We start from the raw sequence: 23,795 nt of genomic DNA on the forward strand, positions 1-23,795 counted from the left end.
GCCTTCATTAGCCCAATCAGAGTTTTATCTGTGTCCAAGACTACATTAAATATTATTACATAATATTATTAACTATTGTTACCATTTTTTATAACAGTGATTATTATTACCAGTACAGTACATGCTAGTATATTTGGCAATGTTGTATTTGTTACAAGTCTTACCAAAGAGTGCAGTGGAGCTTCATAGTTTGGAGATGATGGTCCTTGGGCTCCATTCCTTGACCAAACAGCTGTGCTTGCCGCTGCGGGGGCAGAACACATGAACAGATTAACACGGAAAGTTTCTTCAACATTCAATTAATGGGACAGTACTTGCAGTATAAGATCTAACTCAGGACTTCTTACTAGAAGTACATTACATTGCAAATCAACCTGTAATTACATTTTCTAACATCTTTACAAAGTATTCCTATGGTTTGCTATAAGCAGCTGTTATTTGAAATAGGGGGAACCTCTTTATTTCAGCAGTTGTTCAATGGGGGGTAAGGGAAGGGTTACCCAAGTCACACAATTATAATGAGTTTCAGAAGGGTTATCATATGTTATGCTAATAATCCCCTATTTGCCTGATTAACCACCCTGCTCAGTAATTGCTTCACATACAGACCCTTGTTAAAATTCACTTCATTGTTTCTTTTCAGCCCTTTGTAAATAAGGCAGATCTGTGCAACCATTTAAAGGAACTCATCAATAAAACCAATGTTCATTCACTACTTTTTTCCCCTAAATGACCTAGTTGAAGGGCACAAGATTCCTTGATTATGTATATTAGAGCTAATTAGCACATTTTTTAGTGTTCTTCTTTATGTATACTCACTTGTTCAGTTTAAGTAACCGCTTTTTATTATAAAAGGTTCATTTACATATGCTAATTAGCCAATAATTACCTTCACATGCGCTAATAAAGTCAAAGTGTTATCAGAAACTAAATTATTTCTCATTAAAAACTCAACTGACTATCCTGTAAATGTAACTTTCAAATTTCAATTTAAAATGGTCCGCTTTAATAACCATCATTTTCATTTGTAAAGTAAGAACTTTAATGCAATGTTTCATACAAGTTATCTCAGGCATTTCAATGATACTTTAAAATACTAAGGTACACGCAGTTGATTGTTCCTAAATCCATAACGCTGCACTGTAAGCAAAGCAGTGAAAGATGTAAAAGCTAAAGTTAAAATCATTTTTCCTACCCTGTAGTTTGCTTCAACTGCACAATTGTAAGCTTGAATAAATCAATGTTGAAATCTTTATTGCAATTTGCTTTAGACATATCCCTCCCCACCTCGAAAACAGACATCTAGTCGATTCTTTGAGAAACAACAAAGTATGGATGAAAAGTATACCTTGATCAATTTATGTTAAGAAATATGAAATACTGTACAATACATAAACACAACCACTTTAAATTTGTACAAATGCCATACAAATTAAGGAGCTAAAGAAATCTGCTTCTGCTTTATCGATTAGAAACAATGCCTTTTAATCACCAGCCACGATGCCCTGGTGTAGGAAGCAGTATAATTACCTGTGAGAGAAGGGGGAGACCCAACAGGTGTTGAAGGATTTGATGAAAAACTGTTGTTGGTGTGATCGGGAGAGTAGATCTGAAAAAAAAGAACAATTCATGCTCACAGTTCCACTTGCTGCTAAAGATTGCTACACTGTAGTTTAATGCCCCCCCCACGACAGCTAGTTTAAATGAAGTGCATCTCTCTATTTTCCATTACTATGGTCTGCTACTTTTAAAAAGTTTACATTTTAGAAATAATTATGATGGATTTATAGAGGTGAAGATATAGGCTCGTTAGGTAGCACCTTCATCTCTTTGGCCAAGATGTTAGAAACTTGAAAAGTATTTATAACACTGCCCCTCCAAACGTGACATGAGGTAGCCTGTATGCAGTCAGGGTTTCTACTTACTGATGCTAGTGCCTTCCCCAGTGCATCACCGGTCTGTGAGCTGCCTGCGGCCCCACTTGCTGCTCTGTTTGCTAGACCAAAGAAAAAAAGGTAAATTAATGTAACAAAGACACTTTTGATTACCTTGGTAACCTACTCGTAAATAACCCTGTGGACCCCCCTCCCCCCCACAATGAATATCCAATTTGTATCAAGACATTGCTTTTATACCATAATCATAATTAGACACAGGCTTTCTCAAGTACTAAATCAACACTTCCAGTTTGCCTGCTCTTTGCCTGCCTTGTTTCTAACCTCCAAGAGACCATCCAAAGGCAGAAACCATTAACAAGAGGTTTCAGAGTTTAACATACGGAGTGCTCAGACATTACTCAAGAGTCTGGGTGCATTTCACAGTCTCTGGGGCATGGTTATAGAATTGAGTCTTTCCCTGTAATAAACTACTTTCATTTTGTTATTTTTTCTTTCGTTGCTTCACTTTCTGGTATTTTTGTCTTTTTTCTCCTTTAAAAGCAAAAAGCAAAAAAAAATCAAATGAAAAACTACAGGGGTCCATAATAATAATGTCAAGGATCAATCACTTGCACTTAAAACATCATTAAGACTTCTGGGTATTCAAAACAGGCCTTTTAATGGATGTTATTGTTAATATAATTTCTTAACCAAAAAGAGGGAAAAGAATGCATCCTGTTCTTTCTGTGACAGCATACAAAAAAAGAAGATATGCGATGATCATTAAAAACACAAATATCTTCCTTTTCAAAAGTGGCATACTCCAGTCCAGCAGACTCCTCATCCTGGTACATAGGACTCTCCCTTAATTAACAGCTCACTCCAGTTGTATAAAACAAGCTAATGACACTCAGTAGTTTTCTTCAGGTTTGCTATGTATTTATAACAGGTGATTTGATGCATATTGTAGTTTGGCTAATAGCCGATATATATTGTTATAAACAATACTTTCTATTAAGAGTGCATTCTAGACCCATTGCCACAAATGTATTGGACCTGCCATGGATCTGATTTAACCAGTGTAGCAAACCACTGATTTTCAAAGAATGGTCAAGCTGAACCAGACTGAATTTAATTTAGACCTATATTTCTCTAAACAAATTCAAAGGCAATTAGCCATTTTAAGTCACCCTGAGAGAAATTCATGTACATGGCTGTTTTGAAAATGAAAAAAAAGGCGTAAAAGGAGATACTATAAAACGCTACCCTAGTGTATGTTCTTCAAATGTATTTGTTTCAACAAAGAATTAAAATAAGTCATACAGTCTAACTTCACTACAACAAACCCTTCTTATAACGAACCCCCTTTTTTAACGATCCAAGCAGCAAGAACGTTTTTTTTTTCAATGGAAATGGAACGAGGCACATTCATGTTGATAAGTAGTTTGCAGTTTACGGAACAAGCTGTTAAAGATGCCAAAAACAATCAGATCAATGAGTTTGGCAACAGCCATCTAGATGACAAAGACTAATTTGGAGATAAACTAATATGAATACTATTTTTGGGGTTTTATTATTACTACACAGATGTATTTGTAATGTTTAAAGCAGTAGCAGCTCCTGACTTTAAATATATATATATATATATATATATATATATATATATATATATATATATATATATATATATATATATATATATATATATATATATATATACATACATACACATTGCGTGGCCCGCAAGCATTTTCTCTGTGCACACGAGAACCTCCTCTCACTGCGGGCAGTACACCTGGTTCTCCATAACAGGTTGGGATCCGCTGGCGATAGATGCCATGGCACACCAGTGGCCGAGGCAACTGATATGCCTTCCCACCGCTCGCCATGCTCCCGCTGTGTCTGGAGAAAAATCAGGCAGGACCGGGCCAAGGTGCTCTTAGTAGCCCCTTATTAGCCCAGGAGACTCTAGTTTTCAGCCGTCATGCAGCTTCTGAGCGGCCAGCCGTGGAAACTGCCCAAGCGCTGTGACCTGCTCAGTCAGGCACAGGGGACCTTATGGCATCCTGACCCATCAAGCCTGCAGCTCTGGGTCTGGCCCCTGAACGGCTGCATTTGAGCTCTGGGTTTGTCCAATAGGGTTATTGACACTCTGCAGAATGCCAGAGAGGGGTTCATGCATTCCCAGTACGGGTACAAGTGGGTGCCTGCCTTGGGTGTTTGATCTCATGGCAGTTATACTGCTATAACTGTTTGACAAGGGTAAATCCCCCTCTACATTGAAGGTCTATCTGGCAGGTATTTCAGCATGCCCTGTCAAAATCCTGGTGGGGCAATTTCTGAAAGAAGTTCAGCAGCTTCGGCTGCCTATGAAGGACATTATTCCTCGCTGGAGGCTTAATGTGGTGCTTGATGCACTCATGAAGCCTCCATTTGAGCCATTGCATTCAGCTGAGCTGAAATTTTGATAACTCAAAAAGCAGCTTTCTTGCTTGCAATCACCTCCGCTAAGCAGGTGAATGAGATGCAGGCATTCTCAATTGAGAAAGCCTGCTTAATTTTTGCAGAAGCCAGGGCAAAGGTTACGTTCCGTACTAATCTTGCTTTTTTGGGTATTATGCTGACAGGATGAACAGTTGGAGGCAGTCCGAACAGTTTTTTGTCTGCTATGGGGCGAAGTCCCATGGTCAAGCCCTGTCTAAACAGAGGGTGTCCAAATGGATAGCAGATACAGTCAGGATTGCCTTGTGAGCGAGCCAAAAGGCAGTCCTCCAGAAAAGCTCACTGCCCATTCCACCAGGGGCATGACAACTTCATGGGCTTTGTTCCAGGGTACACCTGTCAAAGACATTTGCAATGCAGCAGTGTGTGGTACTCCCCATACCTTTACTAGGTTCTACTGATTTAATGTCGTGGATCCTCAAAACGGGCGGCTTCTGAGTCAACCCTTACAACACAGGCATAGAGGTGAGTTTCTCCCTCAGTTTTTTTAGCCCTAGCTACTTGTTACTGGGGTTCCGCATGGTAACGCACAAGGCAGCCTCGGTTTAGCCTTGTAGCATTCCGGTCGTGTGGCAGTCTTGCCCTTGCGACGGCTTGGGTATACTGACGTTAGGTAATTATCATAACCATGGTTCACTGAAATAGAAATGTAACCACTAACCTTCAAGGTCGCTGCGTCCATGATGAGATCTGTGCGTGCAGTTCATTTATGTCCTTGGGGGAGGGACATGACTGTGTCACAGGCTCTGGGAGCAGCTTTATTAGATCTTATTCAGGTTTTGGATCTTAAAGAGATTAATACCCATACAGTAATGTTTACATTTCCATTTCAAGGAACCAGGGTTATGATAATAACCTAATGATTTCATGTTTTGCATTGAGGCACTTTTTATGAAGTACATTTTGCAGTACTTTTGTTCTTTTTTTTAGTGACATGTTCAGTTTCACAATGGTGTAGACAGGTACACATACTCAAACTATCCAGCTCCAATTTACACAGCTGGTACACATATTGTGCATATAGTTCTGCTTTTTTGATAACCAGTACAAGAAACTAGAAGCACATGCTTTCAACATAACCAAAAATAAATATACAATATTTATTGCAATAAATTGTATCTCTGAGTCATGCTGCTTTACACAATACATGATGGCTTAATATTTATTTAAACTGTTAAATAAAGAAAAACATAAATATTGCCATCATTTTGACTGTATATGGTATTATTATTATTATTATTATTATTATTATTATTATTATTATTATTATTATCATTTATTTTTTAGCAGATGCCCTTACCCAGGGCGACTTACAGTCGTAAACAAAACATACATTTCAAGAATCACAGTACAAATATTAATACAATTAAGAGCAAGATTATACAGTGGTTCATTTCATATACATAAAAATGTACCGTATACCGTATTAGGATAATGAATAAATATAGACCAGATAGCTTGCTTTCTTCTGTGTTTTGTTCTACATTAAAAAAAAAAAAAAATCAATGATTTGCACAGACTGAGGAACATAAACAAGAAAAGCTGTCATTTGAAAAATAGTCAACATAAAAGGTTGATACATGTGTTTTGGGTTTTGTCTGTGATTCTTTATTTTTCTATTGAGAATCACAGCAAGAATGAAGAGTCAAGTATTAACACATGTGGTATTTTTGACATATTAAAGAAAGAAAACAGGAAAACGAGCACTGTAATCTTTTTTGACATTCAGCAAAACTCTGCCACATAGCCAAAAGCCCAGAGTACAATAGTTAGGAACAGAAACCTCACTTTGATGCTAGGAGTTCTGGACATCTGAATAAAATGTTTGTAACAGATGCAATTACAAGTAACTGCATCCAATATGAATGATAAGTTAGATAAGAATGGAGGAATATACCACAGCGTTCACAGCATTAGGGTAAAAACGACAACAAAAATGTCTTAACAAAACTGAAGAACGCCAAGTTGCATTACAAGTATTTGTGATCTAATGCAGAATATTAATAATATCCTTTTGAAGTCTACATTTTATTGAAATTGATTTGGTGCAACATATGCTTAAAATTATACCATAATATATGTTCAGTCTATACAATAATCCTACTTACTACTTTCCCTTTTTAATGATACGTTTCTATGACGTGCATTGGATGTGCGGCTTACCTCTAGCACATGATGTTTCCCTTAAAAAACTGACTTCAGTGGTGCTTTGAACCATTACTACTGCACATAAATCATCAACAGTGTTTAGTGGTCCAACTGCACGAGGTTCAAGCATAGACACCATAATACTGTTAAGTAAGATCTTTGATAAATTAGTTTTGATAAATGCCTAAGAGTTTTCCACTAACTTGCTTGTAATGAATAAACTTCCGACCTGGAAATGCTGAAATTCTGTCAATAGAGATGGGCAAAGTGCATGTCACCTGAAAGTAAAGTGTGGTAGAACGATATATGTTGGTTAGCTGGAGTTCGGGTTAGCTGGAGTTTTTAAAATACATTTAAATCTGTATTTCACAATGCTGTTATATACAGTCTAACTTCATTATAACGAACCCCACCCTGAGACCTGGAGAAATGTTCGTTATATGAGGTTGTTTGCTATAATAGGGTTTGGCAATTTGCTGTATCAGAATGATGAAGAATCACCCAAATTTAATTGAAAATCTTTATACAGTATACTGTAGTTCTTTCAAGACAACTTCACATTGATCAACATTTAAACTGTATATTTAAAAGAAAACAGCAAAGAAATTAACAAAATAAAAGGTACACTTACATGCTGAATACAGTAATTGCGTGCCCGTTCTCTTAAAAAATCTAACCAGCGTAGATTGCTTCATGTTTTTCGTGCTTTTCTCAATGCACGCTGTTTCAGTCTTGTTACCTCCTCACACCTGTTGCCATAGTTGCACACGTCACACATGATTCGCACTACAATAGGTTATCTAGCCCTTTAGAACGAACACTTTTACAAAATCTACCCGGATAAAATGATCTCGGTAGTGACTGACACTGAACTTTCTCCAGTGTGAATGTGTTATTCTCTTAGTGAAAACAAAGACCTTGGTAGGCTAATTCGAAGTATGTTTCTGTAAATTTAAAGCATTAATGTTCATGTTTTGATGATTATATATATGCTAAATGCATTGATTTGGTTATCAAACAAACAAACAAAAGCCTTGCGTGTTTTTTTTCCAACAGCATAGAAAATATTTTTCTGTGTTATTCTGCAGCAAACAGATTCCTAGGATCCCTGCTGATAACACACTGACCGAATCAACCCGAGCCCAAACTGTAAATATACAAACTACACCCAACCCCGACACTTATTGTCGGGTCTTGTCGGGCTCGGGTCGGGTGCCAGGCAGGAAGAGCTTCTGCCGTGCTTGTCCTCCACAGGCAGACTGGCCTTGCATGTCTCGCAGGGATAAAACCCAGGCATTATGCAAATAGAAAGCAATGTACAGTAAGAATGTACAGGTGCTGCCTCAGCTGCTAAAAGACAGCAACGGGGCTGTTCAGACCCAACAAGACCTGCTTGGTACCAGACTGGGTGATGTAAACACTAATCAGTAGCAGGTCGGAACTGGGACAGTACCATGATGGTACGGAACAGTATGGTACGGTCGGAACGAGGACTGTACCGGGACGAGAATAAAATAACCACAGCCAGAGCTATTGCAGCCTGGGTAGAGAGCACAAAGTCAGCCGACTTACGTTGCTTGATCCCTGGGAAGGAGCGACTCAAGCCACTGACTTAATGCAGGGCACAAGGCCGCAGCGGGACGTACCAAACAGCAGGCTGTAGTGCACAAATACGCGTAATTAGTAAAACTAATACAGCGATTATTTTTAATATCACATAGAATTTGTGTAAAAACACAATAAATGTGAAAATCTATAGCAGAAAAAGTAAAAAGTACTTATCTAAATAGGCTCTCCTATCAGGTCAGTTCTTGAAAGGAAAAATGGTGCCGAGATCTGTGCACGCAGTCCTTTATACCCTCGGTAGCGGGCATGACTGCATCATTGGCTTGGCTGAGCAGCTTTGTTATATCTTATTCAGGTTTCGGGTCTTTAGGAGGTAAATACCCATTCGATAATGGTTACATTTCGTACTTGAAAGGGAGTTCACTGTATCTGATTTCCAGGAGGTACAGAATACCCTAATTAATGTTTTCTATTTTGGGCATTATCAACCATTGTGCAGTTACAGAGCCAACCTACCCAAAATGCTGTCTGTTCCATTTGTGGGCGCTGTACAGGAGGAGGCAGAGTAATGGTTTGTGCCACTGCGGTGAAAACTGGACATTGGAGGAAGACTGGAATTGATGTCTGATGAGGAGTGTGATGGGTAACTCTGTGGAGGAAAGCAGAAAGTAAACCACACTTAATGAGGAGTTAAAACAAAACCAAAATACATCTTCCTTTATTTGAATCAAAGAGAATAACTTGCCAACCTTTTGTGTTGTTTGGACAAATCAGTGACAGGGTTAAAGCAGGCAAGACAACTGCTGAGCAACGGATCACTTACCTGCCTCTCGTGTGGATGGAGGCCACAGTAGCTGCTGGTCTGTGGGACGTGTGAGGAGTTTCCCAGCATTCCACTATAGCCAGGCTGGTTCATCCCACTGGAGGAGCTCCATGGATCAGTACTGTGATGGCCATCTGATGAACCAAGAATTACAGCAAGGCTATATTCAAACTGAGCAATGTTCAACAATCCATCAATCTCTCTCAAACCATACTTCAGATTCATTTTCAGGACCATTAAGCTTACAATAAACTATGTCAATATTGTTTTTTTTTTTTTTTTTAACGAGTTTTAGATCCTTTAATTGGCCATATCAAAAAATATTGAACTGTGCTGGTCTACTGTGCCTTCAGTTTACATTTATCATCTGAATAAGAGGCATTTGTGGTCTTAAAAATAAGTGTGCTCTATATACTTAGTCAACTGATCCTTTTAAAATGTGTAAGGACAGGAGTAACAAGAAAAAGACATACTTAATGTAGGCAGATTTGGAATCTGCTTTGAAATGCCTTGTAGTACAGCAAGAATACCAAAACCACACTACTAAGATCTTTGTAAAAAAAAACAAAAAAACAAAAAAACAAAACATGAATAATCAACAAGCCAATTGTTGTATACAATGTAATACTAACTTCTATTTTGCTGCAAAAATATATAATTTAAAAGGGAATAATAACTGATTATTGAAAGTGACAATACTTTAAGCTGTCATCTGCTAGTAAAGCAATAAATTAATCCTGCAAGGGAAGTAACCGTTCTGTTTATAAGACATGTTAATAAAAATGAAAAACAAAAACAAAAAATGGTCCATAGTTTGCATCTGAAAAAAAATGAACACCTAAAAGAAGTGCTTCAATGGTACAGCCAAGAGCTGATTCCTTGTGATGCAGGCAGAGCAACTGAAATATGTTTTAAATGGCAATAAAATCTCATGGTTAAAGCCAGAAGACCTTAAAAGAAATGGGTTGTTCCTTGATTTGTTCAGTTACCTGGCATGAAGAAGGAGCTGGGAAAGGTGCTGGTCGGTGGTTTGGAGGATGGGTACCCCGGTGAGTCCCTGTTGTAATCGGCAGTGCTTGCTGACGGGGCGTATACCTAGAAAACACAGCAAATATTACGACTGTCATGAGGATATTTGCACATGAGATATAATCATAATAAGATTGTTTTAATTCCCTTAAGCTTTCAAACTCCAAACAAATCGTTTTTGATATACCAAAATAATTGGTCATTAGGGATATTGAAAAAAAATGTCATCTTTAATTTCCCTGTATTCTTATGGTATTTATACATAGCAAACTGTGCCACTATGACAATGATCGTTAAGGTCAATTCTGACTTTTTGCAAATCCTAGTGACAACATTTTTTAACCATTTTGCCTTCAAGTAAAACATTATATGTAGCCAGACAGGCCTCTAAATGAGTAAGTGTAAACATGCAAAAACCTATCAAGCCCCAAAAATCTAACTCAGACAGGACTACAAAGCACCTGGAAAATAACTTCCATTTCTCAGGTTAAGCTCATTGCAAAATTATATGCAACTGTAGTGCTTTTTCCCTCCAAATTGCAGATGTGCTTTGTACACCCACTCCTCATACCAGGAGTCTGACGACAAAGGTGGAGGAGCACAATAAAAGTCTAAAACCTGCAAATACTGTAAACTGAAGGAAAGAATAATACTAAACGATGAACATGTCCTTTGCTAAAAAAAAACAAGCAAATCTCATGCCGACTGCCATGACTTGACTTGCCTAAAGTGCTTACAAAAAACCCAACATCTTTTAAAGAAAAGAACGCAAACCAACAGGGAAAATTACAAAGTCTGGGAAGGACATCTACTTTCTGAAGGCTACAGGGCATACATTACAACTTGTTTCCACTAGCCTCACTGGAGAAACTGTGGAGGGCTGTGCAGAAACATTTACTGCAATGCATAACCAGCGTAACAATAAACCTACATGCACAGTATACAAATTATAAAAGGCACATGGCATTTACATTCATAACACCACTATTCCACACTACCTTTCTATTAAAAGGAAGAACAAATGTACAGTAAACAGTAGTACTAAAAACAAAACTTAGTAATACAATTAGAAAAAGTCTGGACAAGAAATCTTTGTCAATATGGTCAGGTTTAATGAATCTTTATACTGGCACCACAAATTATTCATCCAGCAGGCCAATTTCCTACTATAACATACTTGTAAATTGTTCTATTCAAGAAAAATATTTTAACAATAATTAGTAACATACTTTCCTTATTCCCAATTTCTGCACTTAAGAAATTCTGACAATCAACACCACATTTTTATTTCAATTAAGGTATCTTTCTAGCCTTCAGTCCTCCACTGCATACCAAGATTCTTCATACCTTGGATGTTAGAGAAGCTATCTGTTACTACTTCCACATAACTAGAATCGTGAGAACATCTGGCCCTTTTTTTTCTCTCCTCACACTGCTCCTCACCTTCCTGTGTCAAAACAAACCCTTTCCTCGTGGGTGGTTAACTGTGTCAAGACCTGCTAAAGCATGGCAGGAAGATCTACGACAGAGAATGTGGCAGTGGCAGCAGAATCCTGCAAATAAGTTTTATTGAAAATAGCACATAGTGCTGGTACTGAAGCTTAGTGGTGTATATTCAATGTTAACCCCCGATAGGGATTAAAATGAAGAAAATCCAAACATAGAGACTGAAATTACATCTTTTGTGGGTGTTTGGGTTCGCTTTTTAATGGGAATTTTTAACAAGCGTTTAAGTGTTTGAATATTGTAATTTCGTGACTATTTTCTATTCTTTTATATTTCAATATTTCACTAAGAATATCAAATACATTTTCTGGATCAATTTTCATTGATATTCCTTTTACTGCTTTAGCACTGGGGACTTCACTTTGACAAATTAATTGTACACAATTAGTATTGCATCTCTTACCATGTTTATGCACAATCTTGAAATGAAACACCTCACACAGAAAATGTTGGAAATATGATTCCAGTTTGTATTACAAGCTTAATTATCAGACTTGCACATTCCTATTTCTAATGATGGCAATATATATTAGGTAAGATGTACTGGAATTATTTTATTACTGTAGCACAATGTACTTCAAAGGGGAAAAAACAACTGCTACTGTTCAAAAACTTATAACGAGCAACTCAGAAGGATAATTCTAAGGGCTCAAAAGAGTGCATAAGGTTTTGGTTAAGTTTTGTATCATTAACAGTTTTATTTTATTACTTTGGAGAAACTGTCTTGATAAATCTGGCCCCTAGTGGCTCATTGTTTTATTATGAAATGCATGTTTCTGCTTATAAAAAACACCAACTGACCTACTGAAAACCTAAATGGATTTCAGTGCAAAAATCTCATTATGTACTCTCAGACATATAGAACTACCCCCAACACCTGGCTTATGCATAGCACTTGACCCTACTTTAAGTGACATTAATTATTATTATTATTATTATTATTATTATTATTATTTATTTCTTAGCAGACGCCCTTATCCAGGGCGACTTACAATTGTTACAAGATATCACATTATTTTTACATACAATTACCCAATTACCCATTTATACAGTTGGGTTTTTACTGGAGCAATCTAGGTAAAGTACCTTGCTCAAGGGTACAGCAGCAGTGTCCCCAACCGGGGATTGAACCCACGACCCTCCGGTCAAGAGTCCAGAGCCCTAACCACTACTCCACACTGCTCCCCTATGTATTGGTCATAATCTAATTAATTCATAATTTAATGCCTTTAAAACGCTGTTAATACTCATAGATTAATATCTCTATACAAGAAAAAGTCTTTTTAGGATTGTCTGTAAATAAGGTAGACGCATGAAAATCTGAGGATTATTGTGATTTTCTTTGACACACAACTGCTCCCATACAGAACAAAGTAATGCAAAAAATAACAAAGCATAGTGTAGCGAAGCCCACCATTACTTCTTCAATTTGTGAAAATTAAATAAGAATGATCAATTTTGAACTCTCATGGTTCCTAACAGAAGATAAATAAATGATTGGAGATACCGCTGTGTTACATACATCACCATCTTTAGTGTTGTTCTGTATACAATTATACTGAAAGAGCTGGTTCAAAACTCTAGTTCTTACACCTGTGAAAAAGAGACTGCTGAGCAGATTGCTGAGCTAACCAGTACACATTTTTCCACAGCTGAAGAGGCTCAGCCAAAACCACTAAGATTTAATGAAACAGAGCTGTGGGACTGTGCTAAAGGAAGCAGGGCAAGAAAATATAACATGAGACCATTCATAATCTTAAATACAAAAAAGAAAATGCTTTTAACTTTATATAGCCTCAAAGCAGTCCCTGGATGACTATCTACAGTAATAGGCAATCCTATCAAATAGATTCCGATGTGATATACTTAGTGTTCTGCATTTTCGGTTTTTATCTTTTAAAAAAAATATATATTCTGGGTATTTTTCAGAGTTTATTTTAGTTTAGTTTATTTTTATTTTTTATAGCTTCCCCACATTGTCTAGATGAAGACATTTCTGAGTCCACATAAGCTCCTAGGTCTTTTTCATAGTTCCCTTCTTCAATTTCACTATCTCCCATATGATATTTATAAAGCACATTTTTATTGCCCGCATGCAATACTTTACAATTTTCTCTATTAAATGTCATTTGCCATGTGTCTGCCCAGTTCTGAATGCTGTCTAGATCATTTTGAATGACCTTTGCTGCTGCAAGTGTTTGCCACTCCTCCTATTTTTGTGTTGTCTGCAAATTTAACGAGTTTGCTTACTATACAAAAATCTAAATCATTAATGTAGATTAGGAATAGCAGAGGACCTAATACTGATCACTGTGGTACACCACTGGTTACCTCACTCCATTTTGAGGTTTTTCCTCTAATCAGTACTTTCTGTTTTCTACCTGTTAACCACTCCCTAATCCATGTGCATGCATTTCCTTGAATCCCTACTGCGTTCAGTTTGAGAATTAATCTTTTATGCGGGACTTTGTCAAAAGCTTTCTGGAAATCTAAATAAACCATGTCGTATGCTTTGCAGTTATCCATTTTCAATGTTGCATCCTCAAAAAAGTCAAGTAGGTTAGTTAGACACGATCTCCCTTTCCTAAAACCATGCTGGCTGTCTCCCAGGATATTGTTACCATATAGGTAATTTTCCATTTTGGATCTTATTATAGTTTACATAAGTTTACATATAATAGAAGTCAGGCTTATTGGTCTGTAGTTACCTGGTTCGGTTTTGTCTCCCTTTTTGTGGATCGGTATTACGTTTGCTATTTTCCAGTCTGTCGGTACAACCCCTGTGTCAAGAGACTATTGCATGATCTTGGTTAGCGGTTTGTAAATAACTCCTTTCATTTCTTTGAGTACTATTGGGAGGATCTCATCTGGCCCAGGGGATTTGTTTATTTTAAGAGCTCCTAGTCCCTTTAACACTTCTGCCTCTGTTATGCTAAAGTTATTTAAAATTGGATAGGAACAGGTCGACATGTCGGGCATGTTGTCCATGTCCTCCTTTGTTAAAACCTGTGAAAAGTAATCATTTAATATATTTGCTATTTTTTTTTCTTCATCTATGATTTTGCCATTTGTGTCTTAGACATTTAACCTCCTCTTTGAATGTTCTCTTGCTGTTATAATATAGGAAAAATATTTTGGTATGTGCAGCGCTATGCATCTTCTGCCTCATCTGACCAACTTTTCTGCTATTTTTGCTTTTTGTATACTTTGAAACATTCTTATTCTTTTGAATATTCATGAACTGATTTATGTTTTCTCCCCATTTCTCATCCACTAAATTATTATATTTTTGTGTATTTCAATTTCGTTTTTTGATCAAGCTAGTAGTTACTATGCCCAGCAACTGCCACAATAATCTGACTTTGATTGGCCAACATAATCAGGTGATAATGTGTTTGAGCGTTATTTGATCCTCTGACGTCTAAACGTACCTGTTGTATCCTAGGATACAGTGTAGGGCTGCTTGTTACAATGTCGGAGTCAAAATAAAACACCTACATTTTTATCAAAATATTGTGTATTTCCTAGAAAATAGTACCAGGAAAATATTGAATAATAGACAGAAATCAGGTATAAAATCAGTAAAAACTGACAGTTAAAACATTTTTCGGTAAAATTCTGAATAAGCCGGAAACGCGGAACACTAGATATACTGTAATAAATACTTGTGTATCGTACCTACAATAGTCAGTAAATAGTTTTATCTTGCTATTTTTAAAGGGATCTTTTCCCATTTGTAATATATATCTTTGTATCTTTTATTTACCCAATAAAGGTGTATTATTCTCTAAAACAAAAACAAGTCAAATAAAAATAGCTGATTGTGGATGTTTGACAGCAAAAATGCAGTAAGAAACTGCGGGGTCGCCAATTTACAAACAAAGTTTTCAGTCGGGTACCATTGTTGCAGCGAATCACAGAACTTACAGCTGCTTCAAAAAATAACAATCTAAAGAGAATAAACAGCACTAGGTATGTCAAATTTCCAACAGATAACTTTAAAATCAGGATTTTATCGCAAATATGTATTACATTTAGATAACACATTTACATAATAAAGAAATATAACTTGAAAACTGATTTGAATTTCTACCTGTTGGCTATAAAATATTAGACTTAAAAACAAAGTACTATTTACAGTATGTATCTTGAAATAAGAATCTTTGCTTTTGTTTTGCCGAGCAAGCTAAAAGGATTTAGCTGGCTCACATTGACAAACCTTCATTCTGTTTAGCACAGTTTGCTTGTTTAACAGTTTTTTTACACAATGGAATTCAGGAATCTCCCCCAAAGCCAAAAACACATTTTTCTACGGGAAACTCATTATAAAATTCATACACTTTGCAAATTCACAGAAGGTTAATTGTAGATCGTAATTCACAGCACATGTTTCTATTTTTTGTTGAGGGTGGGGGCAAGGTTGGGTTGGGGGGGTGAATGATCCCATGAGCAAACCATATAACCCAGCTCGAGAGAGAGAGAGAGAGAGAGAGAGAGAGAGAGAGAGAGAGAGAGAGAGAGAGAGAGAGAGAGAGAGATCCGGAAGGAAATCCCACCCACCTCACCCCAGAGTTTATTCTATCAACCTGCAATTGCTTTAATCCAAACCAGATGCTGAGTCCTTCCAGAGCTTTCTCACAGGACAAACATGCAAGCGGCTCAGGGCCTGGCGTTGCCATCAAATGGTAATTAATACCATATGAGCCAAAATCGGGGGAAAAAAAATGAAAAGAAAAAAGCACACGCAAAAGTACCCCCCCCACTCCTCCCCCTCCCCCACAGACATAAACCCACCCAGCCCCAGCCCCCACAATAGGTATGAGATTGCAGGTCCTGCTGTTCTGCTAAGTATAAGGTGCACCATGAAAAACAAGTGTACATAGTTACAATAACCACCTGTAACACTGTTGCCTCAGAGCCACAGATGAATTCACAGTCAGAATGTGAGTAGGGGGCAAAGGCCAGACAGGGTTAATGAGATGAGTGTCAGCAGCACCACTGCAAATGTGTGCAGGTGTTACACAGCATACAAATGGAGAGTTTATTTAAACATGCCGATCATGTACAGATACATACTTTTTCTTTCTCTTTTAGTTCCTCTGTTGGAAATCTTTCTGAAGCAGAAAAAAAGTTTATAATACTATAAAAACTACTGACAAATACGAATGGTATGATCTACTTCCACAGCAAATCCAACCCACTATGTTCTTATTTATTTAATTCATGTGATCATTTTGTTTGAAAGGTTCATTAAAAACACATTTATAACTAGGAAATATAACATTTCGATGGTCTTGTTTCCAGGGCACGGCAAAGGGCAGCTTTTACATTAACCCACACAGGAATAACTATAGCTCATTTAGAAAGCAGGGGGGAACGCTTCACGTGGAGTGCAGGATGCACCCTATAGCCTGGAGATCGCAGGTTCAAATCCAGGCTATGTCATTGCCGACCGTGACTGGTGGTTCCTAGGGGGCGGCTCACAATTGGCCGCGCGCCGCCCAGGTAGGGAGGGCTTAGGTCGGCAGGGCAATCCATGGTTCACTGCGCACCAGCGACCCCTGTGGCTGATAGGGCGCCTACGGGTCTGCAGTGGAGCCATTCAGATCTGTGTTGTCCTCCGGCACTATAGGTCTGGTGGCTTCACTGTGGATCCGCAGTGCGATAAAACAGTTTGGCAGGAACATGTTTCAGAGGATGCATGTTTCAACCTCCGTTCCTTGAGTCGCCGGGGGGTGGCAGCGGTGAACCGGGATAAAAATAATAATTGGGCAAAAAATAAATAAATAAATAAAAAACAGGGGGGGGGGGGAAGGCTTATATGTGCAAATACAAATTGCATTGCATTCTTTAACTTAGAGAAGAGGATGACAGTTACCCAAGCTCTGATTGTTTCGGATCTGTATTTTAAAACGGCAATGCCTGTGGAGACCAGAAAAGTTGTTATATCCCCTTCAACTCAATGGACACAGTAACACCTATATATTGGTTTTAGGTTTATGAACTATATGGCAACACTTGAAAAAAATACACAACCAAGCTAAAATGGTTACCTCATTTAAATATGTCAGCTATATACTTTAATTGAGTTTACTACAAAAAAATGACATGCTTTAAAATGACCGTAATCAATCAATATGAATTATTTGTTAATTAACTAATTGTATAAGTATTACTTAATATAGTTTATTCACAAATTCCAAAGGTTAGTTTTACTTTCATTGCATTGGTTCACTTTTTTTTTTTTTTTTTTTTTTGCACAATCATTAAATGTCAAAGTTTGAAAGGTACATTGTTCACTGCAGTAAGTATATACTGTTTGTAAAACTTCCCCCAAAGCTATGAAATAGTGCTGCAATGCATTTGCTGTTTAAAGGGCATAAAGCACCTGTACCATGAGACACAGTGCTAGATCTCATTCATTGTATGAATTTGAGTTTGCATTTGTTTTCTGAAAACTGCTATTTTCTGTGTTTACATGTCTTGGAACAGTTAATTCAATAAAAATGTTGTGATATTCGGAAACATGAGTCTTGAAATTGGCACTACTGAAAACAACCACAATTATTGTGCGCATGTAACTTATAGAATGAAACTTAATAACATAATTGTAATTCTGCACTGCCTCTTAATAAAGGTACTCTATTTAGGCTGGTTTTAAATTAATGCTTGGTCTGACTTTCCCGCATTCAAACATTTAAAATAAACTACATGGCAGTAAAGTCAGTCATGCCAGACTGGCATAAATAGCTACTGACTTCATAATGTGACACTGGTTTACTTAAATACTTTACAAAGTCTACATAAGTACATAGAAAGTGAAGCAAATGAATAAACCATAGCAAATTCTGACTTAATAAGTCCATTCTGTGGCCAGAATGCACTGGTCCTCTGAAACTCACTGACCACATGTCTATAATTACTTGTTCATAACACTTCCAAACCCCATCATTAAAGACTGCCATTGCTTGATGATAGTCCACAAGCAGAATATTGTTTTTTCAGTTATCTGATTCCCCCACCCTTTCTTTAACTCTAAACTTAACCCAGGGATTTTGTTAGCAGCAAAGTTTCCAGATGGATATGTGGAATCCTGATTATAAAACGCCCTAGTTAAAGAAGGATCCATTTTAAAAAGATAACATTACTTCATATCTATGATGTAATGGAAGTGTTTTGCTGTGTTTTTTTTTTTTAATATTCTTATTTAGTATCATAAGCTGCGATTTAATTTGCATGCACATATTTTCTGTGGTTCTACAGTCCAAAAAATGCCAATTAGTCTTGCAGACAAAAATCAAGCACTTTTCAACAATTATATGTAATAAAACAGAATTTTTTTTAGGATTTTGCAAAACAAACATGCAAACAAAAGAGACAAATATTTAACTTGTTTTAACCCTCGTGTCAAACTTAAAAGGGACTTTTGAGACGATGCAAACCATATTGGCAGCTTTTCACTTGTTCACATTCAAATATTGTCAGTAATCATCCTTGTGCCTTGGAGCAATACGACAAAATGCAAATAAACTGCAATAGAATGTATAACATTAGTTACAAAAATGTGTTATAAATGCCTTATTACAGGAGTTTTCCTGGACCAACAACCGTGGTAAAATGACCAAGTATTACACTATTTATTTTCCATAGTGAGAGCTTTCAAAGGTACAAGGCTGTTATTTTATAATATGTAAACCAACTGCATACTAATGCGACCATTATCAGTGGTGCGACAACAAATGCACAACTTTATTAGTTTGTAAAATATAAACGGACAATTAATAATATTCAAATGCTTTCAGAATATATGCCCTATAAATAAGCATGGCCAACACAACAACACGTGCTGGATCAGTTGATAATGACATTTGAACAGTGCTAACAAACAATAAAGCAGCATGCAGATCGTAGCTTATAAATGTTAAGCTTGTAAAAACACATTTTATGAAAATTCTGATGGAACATGCTTTATCATTAAGAACAATATCTTTTCAACAGCTTCTGCACCCACACTATGTGCAAAGGGAGGCATTTCAGAACTACATCTTGATGCGCTGTTTACAGAATTCCCACAGAACAAAAGGAAACAGGGCAACAAATTTCAGATGCTAGCATGCTAGTTGTCAGTACCTATTAATAAATTGATCCTCTAAATCTACTCTTATTCACATGGGACACAGTTTAAAGTAAAATAAATTGTGTTTAAATGGAACTGTTGTCTTCCTCTTGCTATCATCTCCAATTATTACATCCTAATCAGCTCTATGGGGACTAGGTGACGAGGGAAGGGGGCTTGAGAAACACGTCTGCCGTTGCTACAGTAGTTTTAACTTCAGCAAATGTGACAGCCATTCTTTTCAAATTTCTAGAGATTAAAATGTTTTTCTATTCCATTTACCTTATTTTGTAATGCAACATACCTCTTTTTGAACTTTGAAGATTAATTTATAAATATCTAGTGTAATAAATTGGAAGCTACTCACAGCACATTCCACAACAAAAGAATAAGTAAATCTCACTTTTCCAAATTATGCTGTGTTCCTTGATTTAAGGAAAGTAATTCCCTGATTTTAGCAAATTTTGGTTTAGACAGGCTTCATATATTGTATTGTTAAACAGAATACTCCATGGACTTCCTGTTTTTATTTCACTCATGAGAATGTCAGTCAACAGCCCCCTTGCCCCATTTGTGGAATAATTACAGTACTACTATGGTCGAATTAACAAATTTTGCTTCTAAAGTTTAATGAAACCTGCTGAATAATGTTACCTTAACATACTGAATTACATACCACTTTGTAGTTTTCCATATTTGGGGCATTTGTATTTATTTTTTTAACTGGAAACCTTGATAACATACAGCAACAGTAGGTCAACAAAACACATCTTTGAAATTTCAAGGTAAAAAAACTAAATAAAAACTGTTACATTTGCTTAGTAAAAAAGGCTGTATGTCTACATATACAGTAGGACTGTTTTATGAGAAAGTTTTTAAAAACTAAATATTATTTGGTCAGGTTCAGCCCTGTAAGAACAGACCAATAACTACCAAGCCTCTAATTCATGACAAAATACGACATCTTATTTGTACCCTTTAAAACATTTACAGGTTGCCACAGTAATCTCATCATCTATCAAATCATTGTTACCATATGGTGCTAATTTTGCTTTATAGATTATCAGGTAAAAAATTGCCTATATTTATAATAGCACATTGTTTTCTGGTTTAGATACAGTACTAATTCTGCAATGCATTTTCTGTCAATGCTAATTAAAAGAAGTATTTTGATGTCTGCATGGTGTTGTTTAAATTTAAGGCAGCTTTGAAATGCCGCCTACATAAGTAAAAAGAAACCACAGCCTTAAATTCAAGCCGACTCTTTATAAAGAAACCAATTTTAACTTGTTTACACTGCTGGTTCCAAATGAATTCAAGATGGTGGCTAGTTAAAGGAAAAGGAGGCCATGCCAGGGGGGTTTGATCAAAGAGCTTCTATTCAGCAATTTTCAGTTTTTAATTGACCACGAATTAGATGAAATTAACCTAAGAAAGGGTTTCGTCATTACTGAATAATGCCGGAAAAGGACTGCCACTCAAAACCCTCTGCTGCTATTAACCCAGCGACTGTTCTTGCTGGCTTGATTAAAACAAACAGCCTTACCTGGGCATCAGGTTAATGTGTCAGTGCTGTCACTCCCAGGTTGATTACCCTGGCTTCACAGGTTTATTACACAGCCCTACAGCATTTTAATCAGGGTAGTGGAGGCTTGGTATTTGGACAGGCTTAGCAGGTCTGGGTTACAGATGGTGGCAAAGAGGCTTAATTTAAAACATTACAAAAAGTGTTAAATATGAGTGCAGACTTTTCTTTTAAACTTTTTTTTTTTTTTGGGGGAGGGGGAATAATGCAAAAACTGCCCCTTTAATTCTGAATGCCAGAGCACCATACTGAGGAGAGCATGCAAACTTTTAAAAGACAACTTTCTGCACAGGATCTTTACAAATGTAAATCAATAGCATCCTGAGATTTGACTGTATTTTATTACAAAACATCCTTGAAAATGGATAACTGGTCTTACACTCAGCTTTGTTTACATCTGATGCTAATTTAGGGCCAACTGGTGGCCAACTATTATAATTGTTTTACATATCATATTAGACCTAATTTTAGTACAGTAAAAAGTTGCTTTTAAATGTCACAATTTAGCTTTAGAATTATCGTGGGTTTTTTTTTGGTTTTTTTAAATAAAGTATTAATTTGGAAAACTCATCATCAAGTGAAGTCTTAATGTAGTCTAACTGCATGCGAGTGGTCCCCCCCCCCCCCCCTTACGTCTTCAACACAACACCTTAAGGGCCTTACTGCAGAACCAAAAATTAAAGGAAATGTACTTGATGACCTAAATACTTTACATCCCCAGTCTGGACAAAAGAGCACGACATGGCCTAGAACAATCTGTAATTTACAGAACAGTCACTGAGGGACTGCACAGGCAGTACTGTACTTGTATCCACAACAAGGGCAGGACATCCTTCAACTCCAAAGGAATAATACTGTACATTTATGACAGCTTTTATATAGGCGATAACATGCAACCCAGTGAGACGATTGCAGTAATAAGAACCTACACAAGGGCTGCTTGTATTTCACATATCTATCTGACATACAGTAGACACAAGCAAGATAAACACCAAAGAACTGCTGTTTTGCCATTGAATCAGAACTTGGTTCTTTTACGAAACATGTTCTTTGCAATAACTGGAGGATGTAGTAGGTGGTTCACTGTATACTTGTCTGAAACAATAGCTAACATTGGCTGAGAATTTAAAATAAATAAATCAAACTTAAAAAGCTGAGGAATTGCAATAGACAGCTTCACATCATACCCATGGCAAGGTTTAAAGGCAAATGTATCCTTTCAATTTTACATCTTAGTATCTTTCATGGTAGGATATACCAGTTTGAAGTAAACCAGAAATATTTCCTAAAAGCCCAACAGGATGAAAAAACAAAATCAGATAAAAACCCTCTCATCCCGGTAAGTTGCAAAAAACAGCTATGTATTGGACAGTTCACTTTACAGCAACATTTCCATTCATGTCCCACCTGTGTAATACAAATTTAAACAAGCATGTTGATAACATATTCATCTATGGCTGTATATACACAATTAGAGCAACTAGTAGTAAAAGTGAGATGTATAATACATACTGTATGGTCACCTTTACTATTTCTGTCTGGGGATATATTATTTGTAAGTTAAAGGAGACAGACAGACAAGATTTTTTCTTCCCTCAAATACATATTAATAGAATTGCATTATACACATCAAAAGAAACACTGAAAACAGGAAATGGCTTTCAGCATTCCAAAGAGCAGTTATGGGAGACAGTTATACTTACCGACAGTTAATAAGATCCTAAAACCGCTCCAGAAACCAATTCTCTCATATTACTGAATTACAAATGGTACATTGAAATTTCGTTCTGTTCTAAAACACTGAAACTCAAAATCAATTATTGTACGGTGACATTGGTTTTATGTTGGGAAATATTTTTAAGAAAAATAAAAAACTGAAATATCTTGCTTGCATAAGTATTCAACCCCTGTGCTGTGGAAGCTCCCAGTTTACACTGATGAAAGAAATTGCCCTAACGAGGACACAATTACCTTACCATTGGCCTCCACCTGTGAACCATTAAAGTTGCTGCCACATTTTCTGGATAAAAACCCCACTGTTGAAGGATCATTGGTCAGGCTGTGAATCTGAAGGAAAATGAAGACCAAAGAGCATTCTACAGGAGTTAGAGATAAAGTAATACAAATGCAGATTAGGGAAAGGGTACAAAATAATATCCAAGTGTTTGGCTACCCCAGTGAGCACAGTTGGATCAATAACCAGGAAGTGGAAGCTGCATCACACCACCCAGGCACTGCCAAGAAAAGGCCGTCCCTCAAAACTCAGTGCTCAAACAAGCAGGAGACTTGTGAGAGAAGCCACAGAGAGGCCAACAATCACTTTGAAGGAGCTACAGAGTTCAGTGGCCGGGAGTGGAGTAATGGTGCACCAGTCATTCATATCAAGAGCTCTGCATAACAATGGCCTGTATGGGAGGGTGGCAAGAAAGAAGCCGTTACTCAAAAAGTACTATCTGAAAGCACGTCTGGAGTTTGCCAGAAAGCATGAGAGTGACCCAGCTGTGATGTGGGTAAAGGTTTTGTGGTCAGATGAGACCAAGATAGAGCTTTCTGGCCAAAACTCAAAGCGCTATGTGTGGCGCAAACCTAACACTGCCCATGCCTCAAGACACACCATCCCTACAGTGAAGCATGGTGGTGGCG

General features: G+C 37.0%; 1 protein-coding gene across 15 annotated transcripts in view; it reads right to left on the bottom strand.

Annotated features, from left to right (window-relative positions):
* The window catches only part of LOC117972799 (transcription factor 4-like), a 175,617-nt gene that overhangs the window by 30,489 nt on the left and 121,333 nt on the right, over positions 1-23,795 (bottom strand). For all 15 annotated transcript variants that reach the window (XM_059024479.1, XM_059024459.1, XM_059024482.1 and 12 more), the window contains 6 exons: positions 9,906-10,011; positions 8,917-9,050; positions 8,610-8,742; positions 1,926-1,996; positions 1,531-1,609; positions 165-244 (listed from right to left, as the gene is read on the bottom strand). In XM_059024479.1, coding sequence (XP_058880462.1) covers positions 165-244; positions 1,531-1,609; positions 1,926-1,996; positions 8,610-8,742; positions 8,917-9,050; positions 9,906-10,011 — 603 coding nt within the window. The remainder of the gene's footprint in view (positions 1-164; positions 245-1,530; positions 1,610-1,925; positions 1,997-8,609; positions 8,743-8,916; positions 9,051-9,905; positions 10,012-23,795) is intronic.

The sequence above is a fragment of the Acipenser ruthenus genome, chromosome 1, assembly GCF_902713425.1.
Source record: "Acipenser ruthenus chromosome 1, fAciRut3.2 maternal haplotype, whole genome shotgun sequence".
In the NCBI taxonomy this organism is placed as follows: domain Eukaryota; kingdom Metazoa; phylum Chordata; class Actinopteri; order Acipenseriformes; family Acipenseridae; genus Acipenser; species Acipenser ruthenus.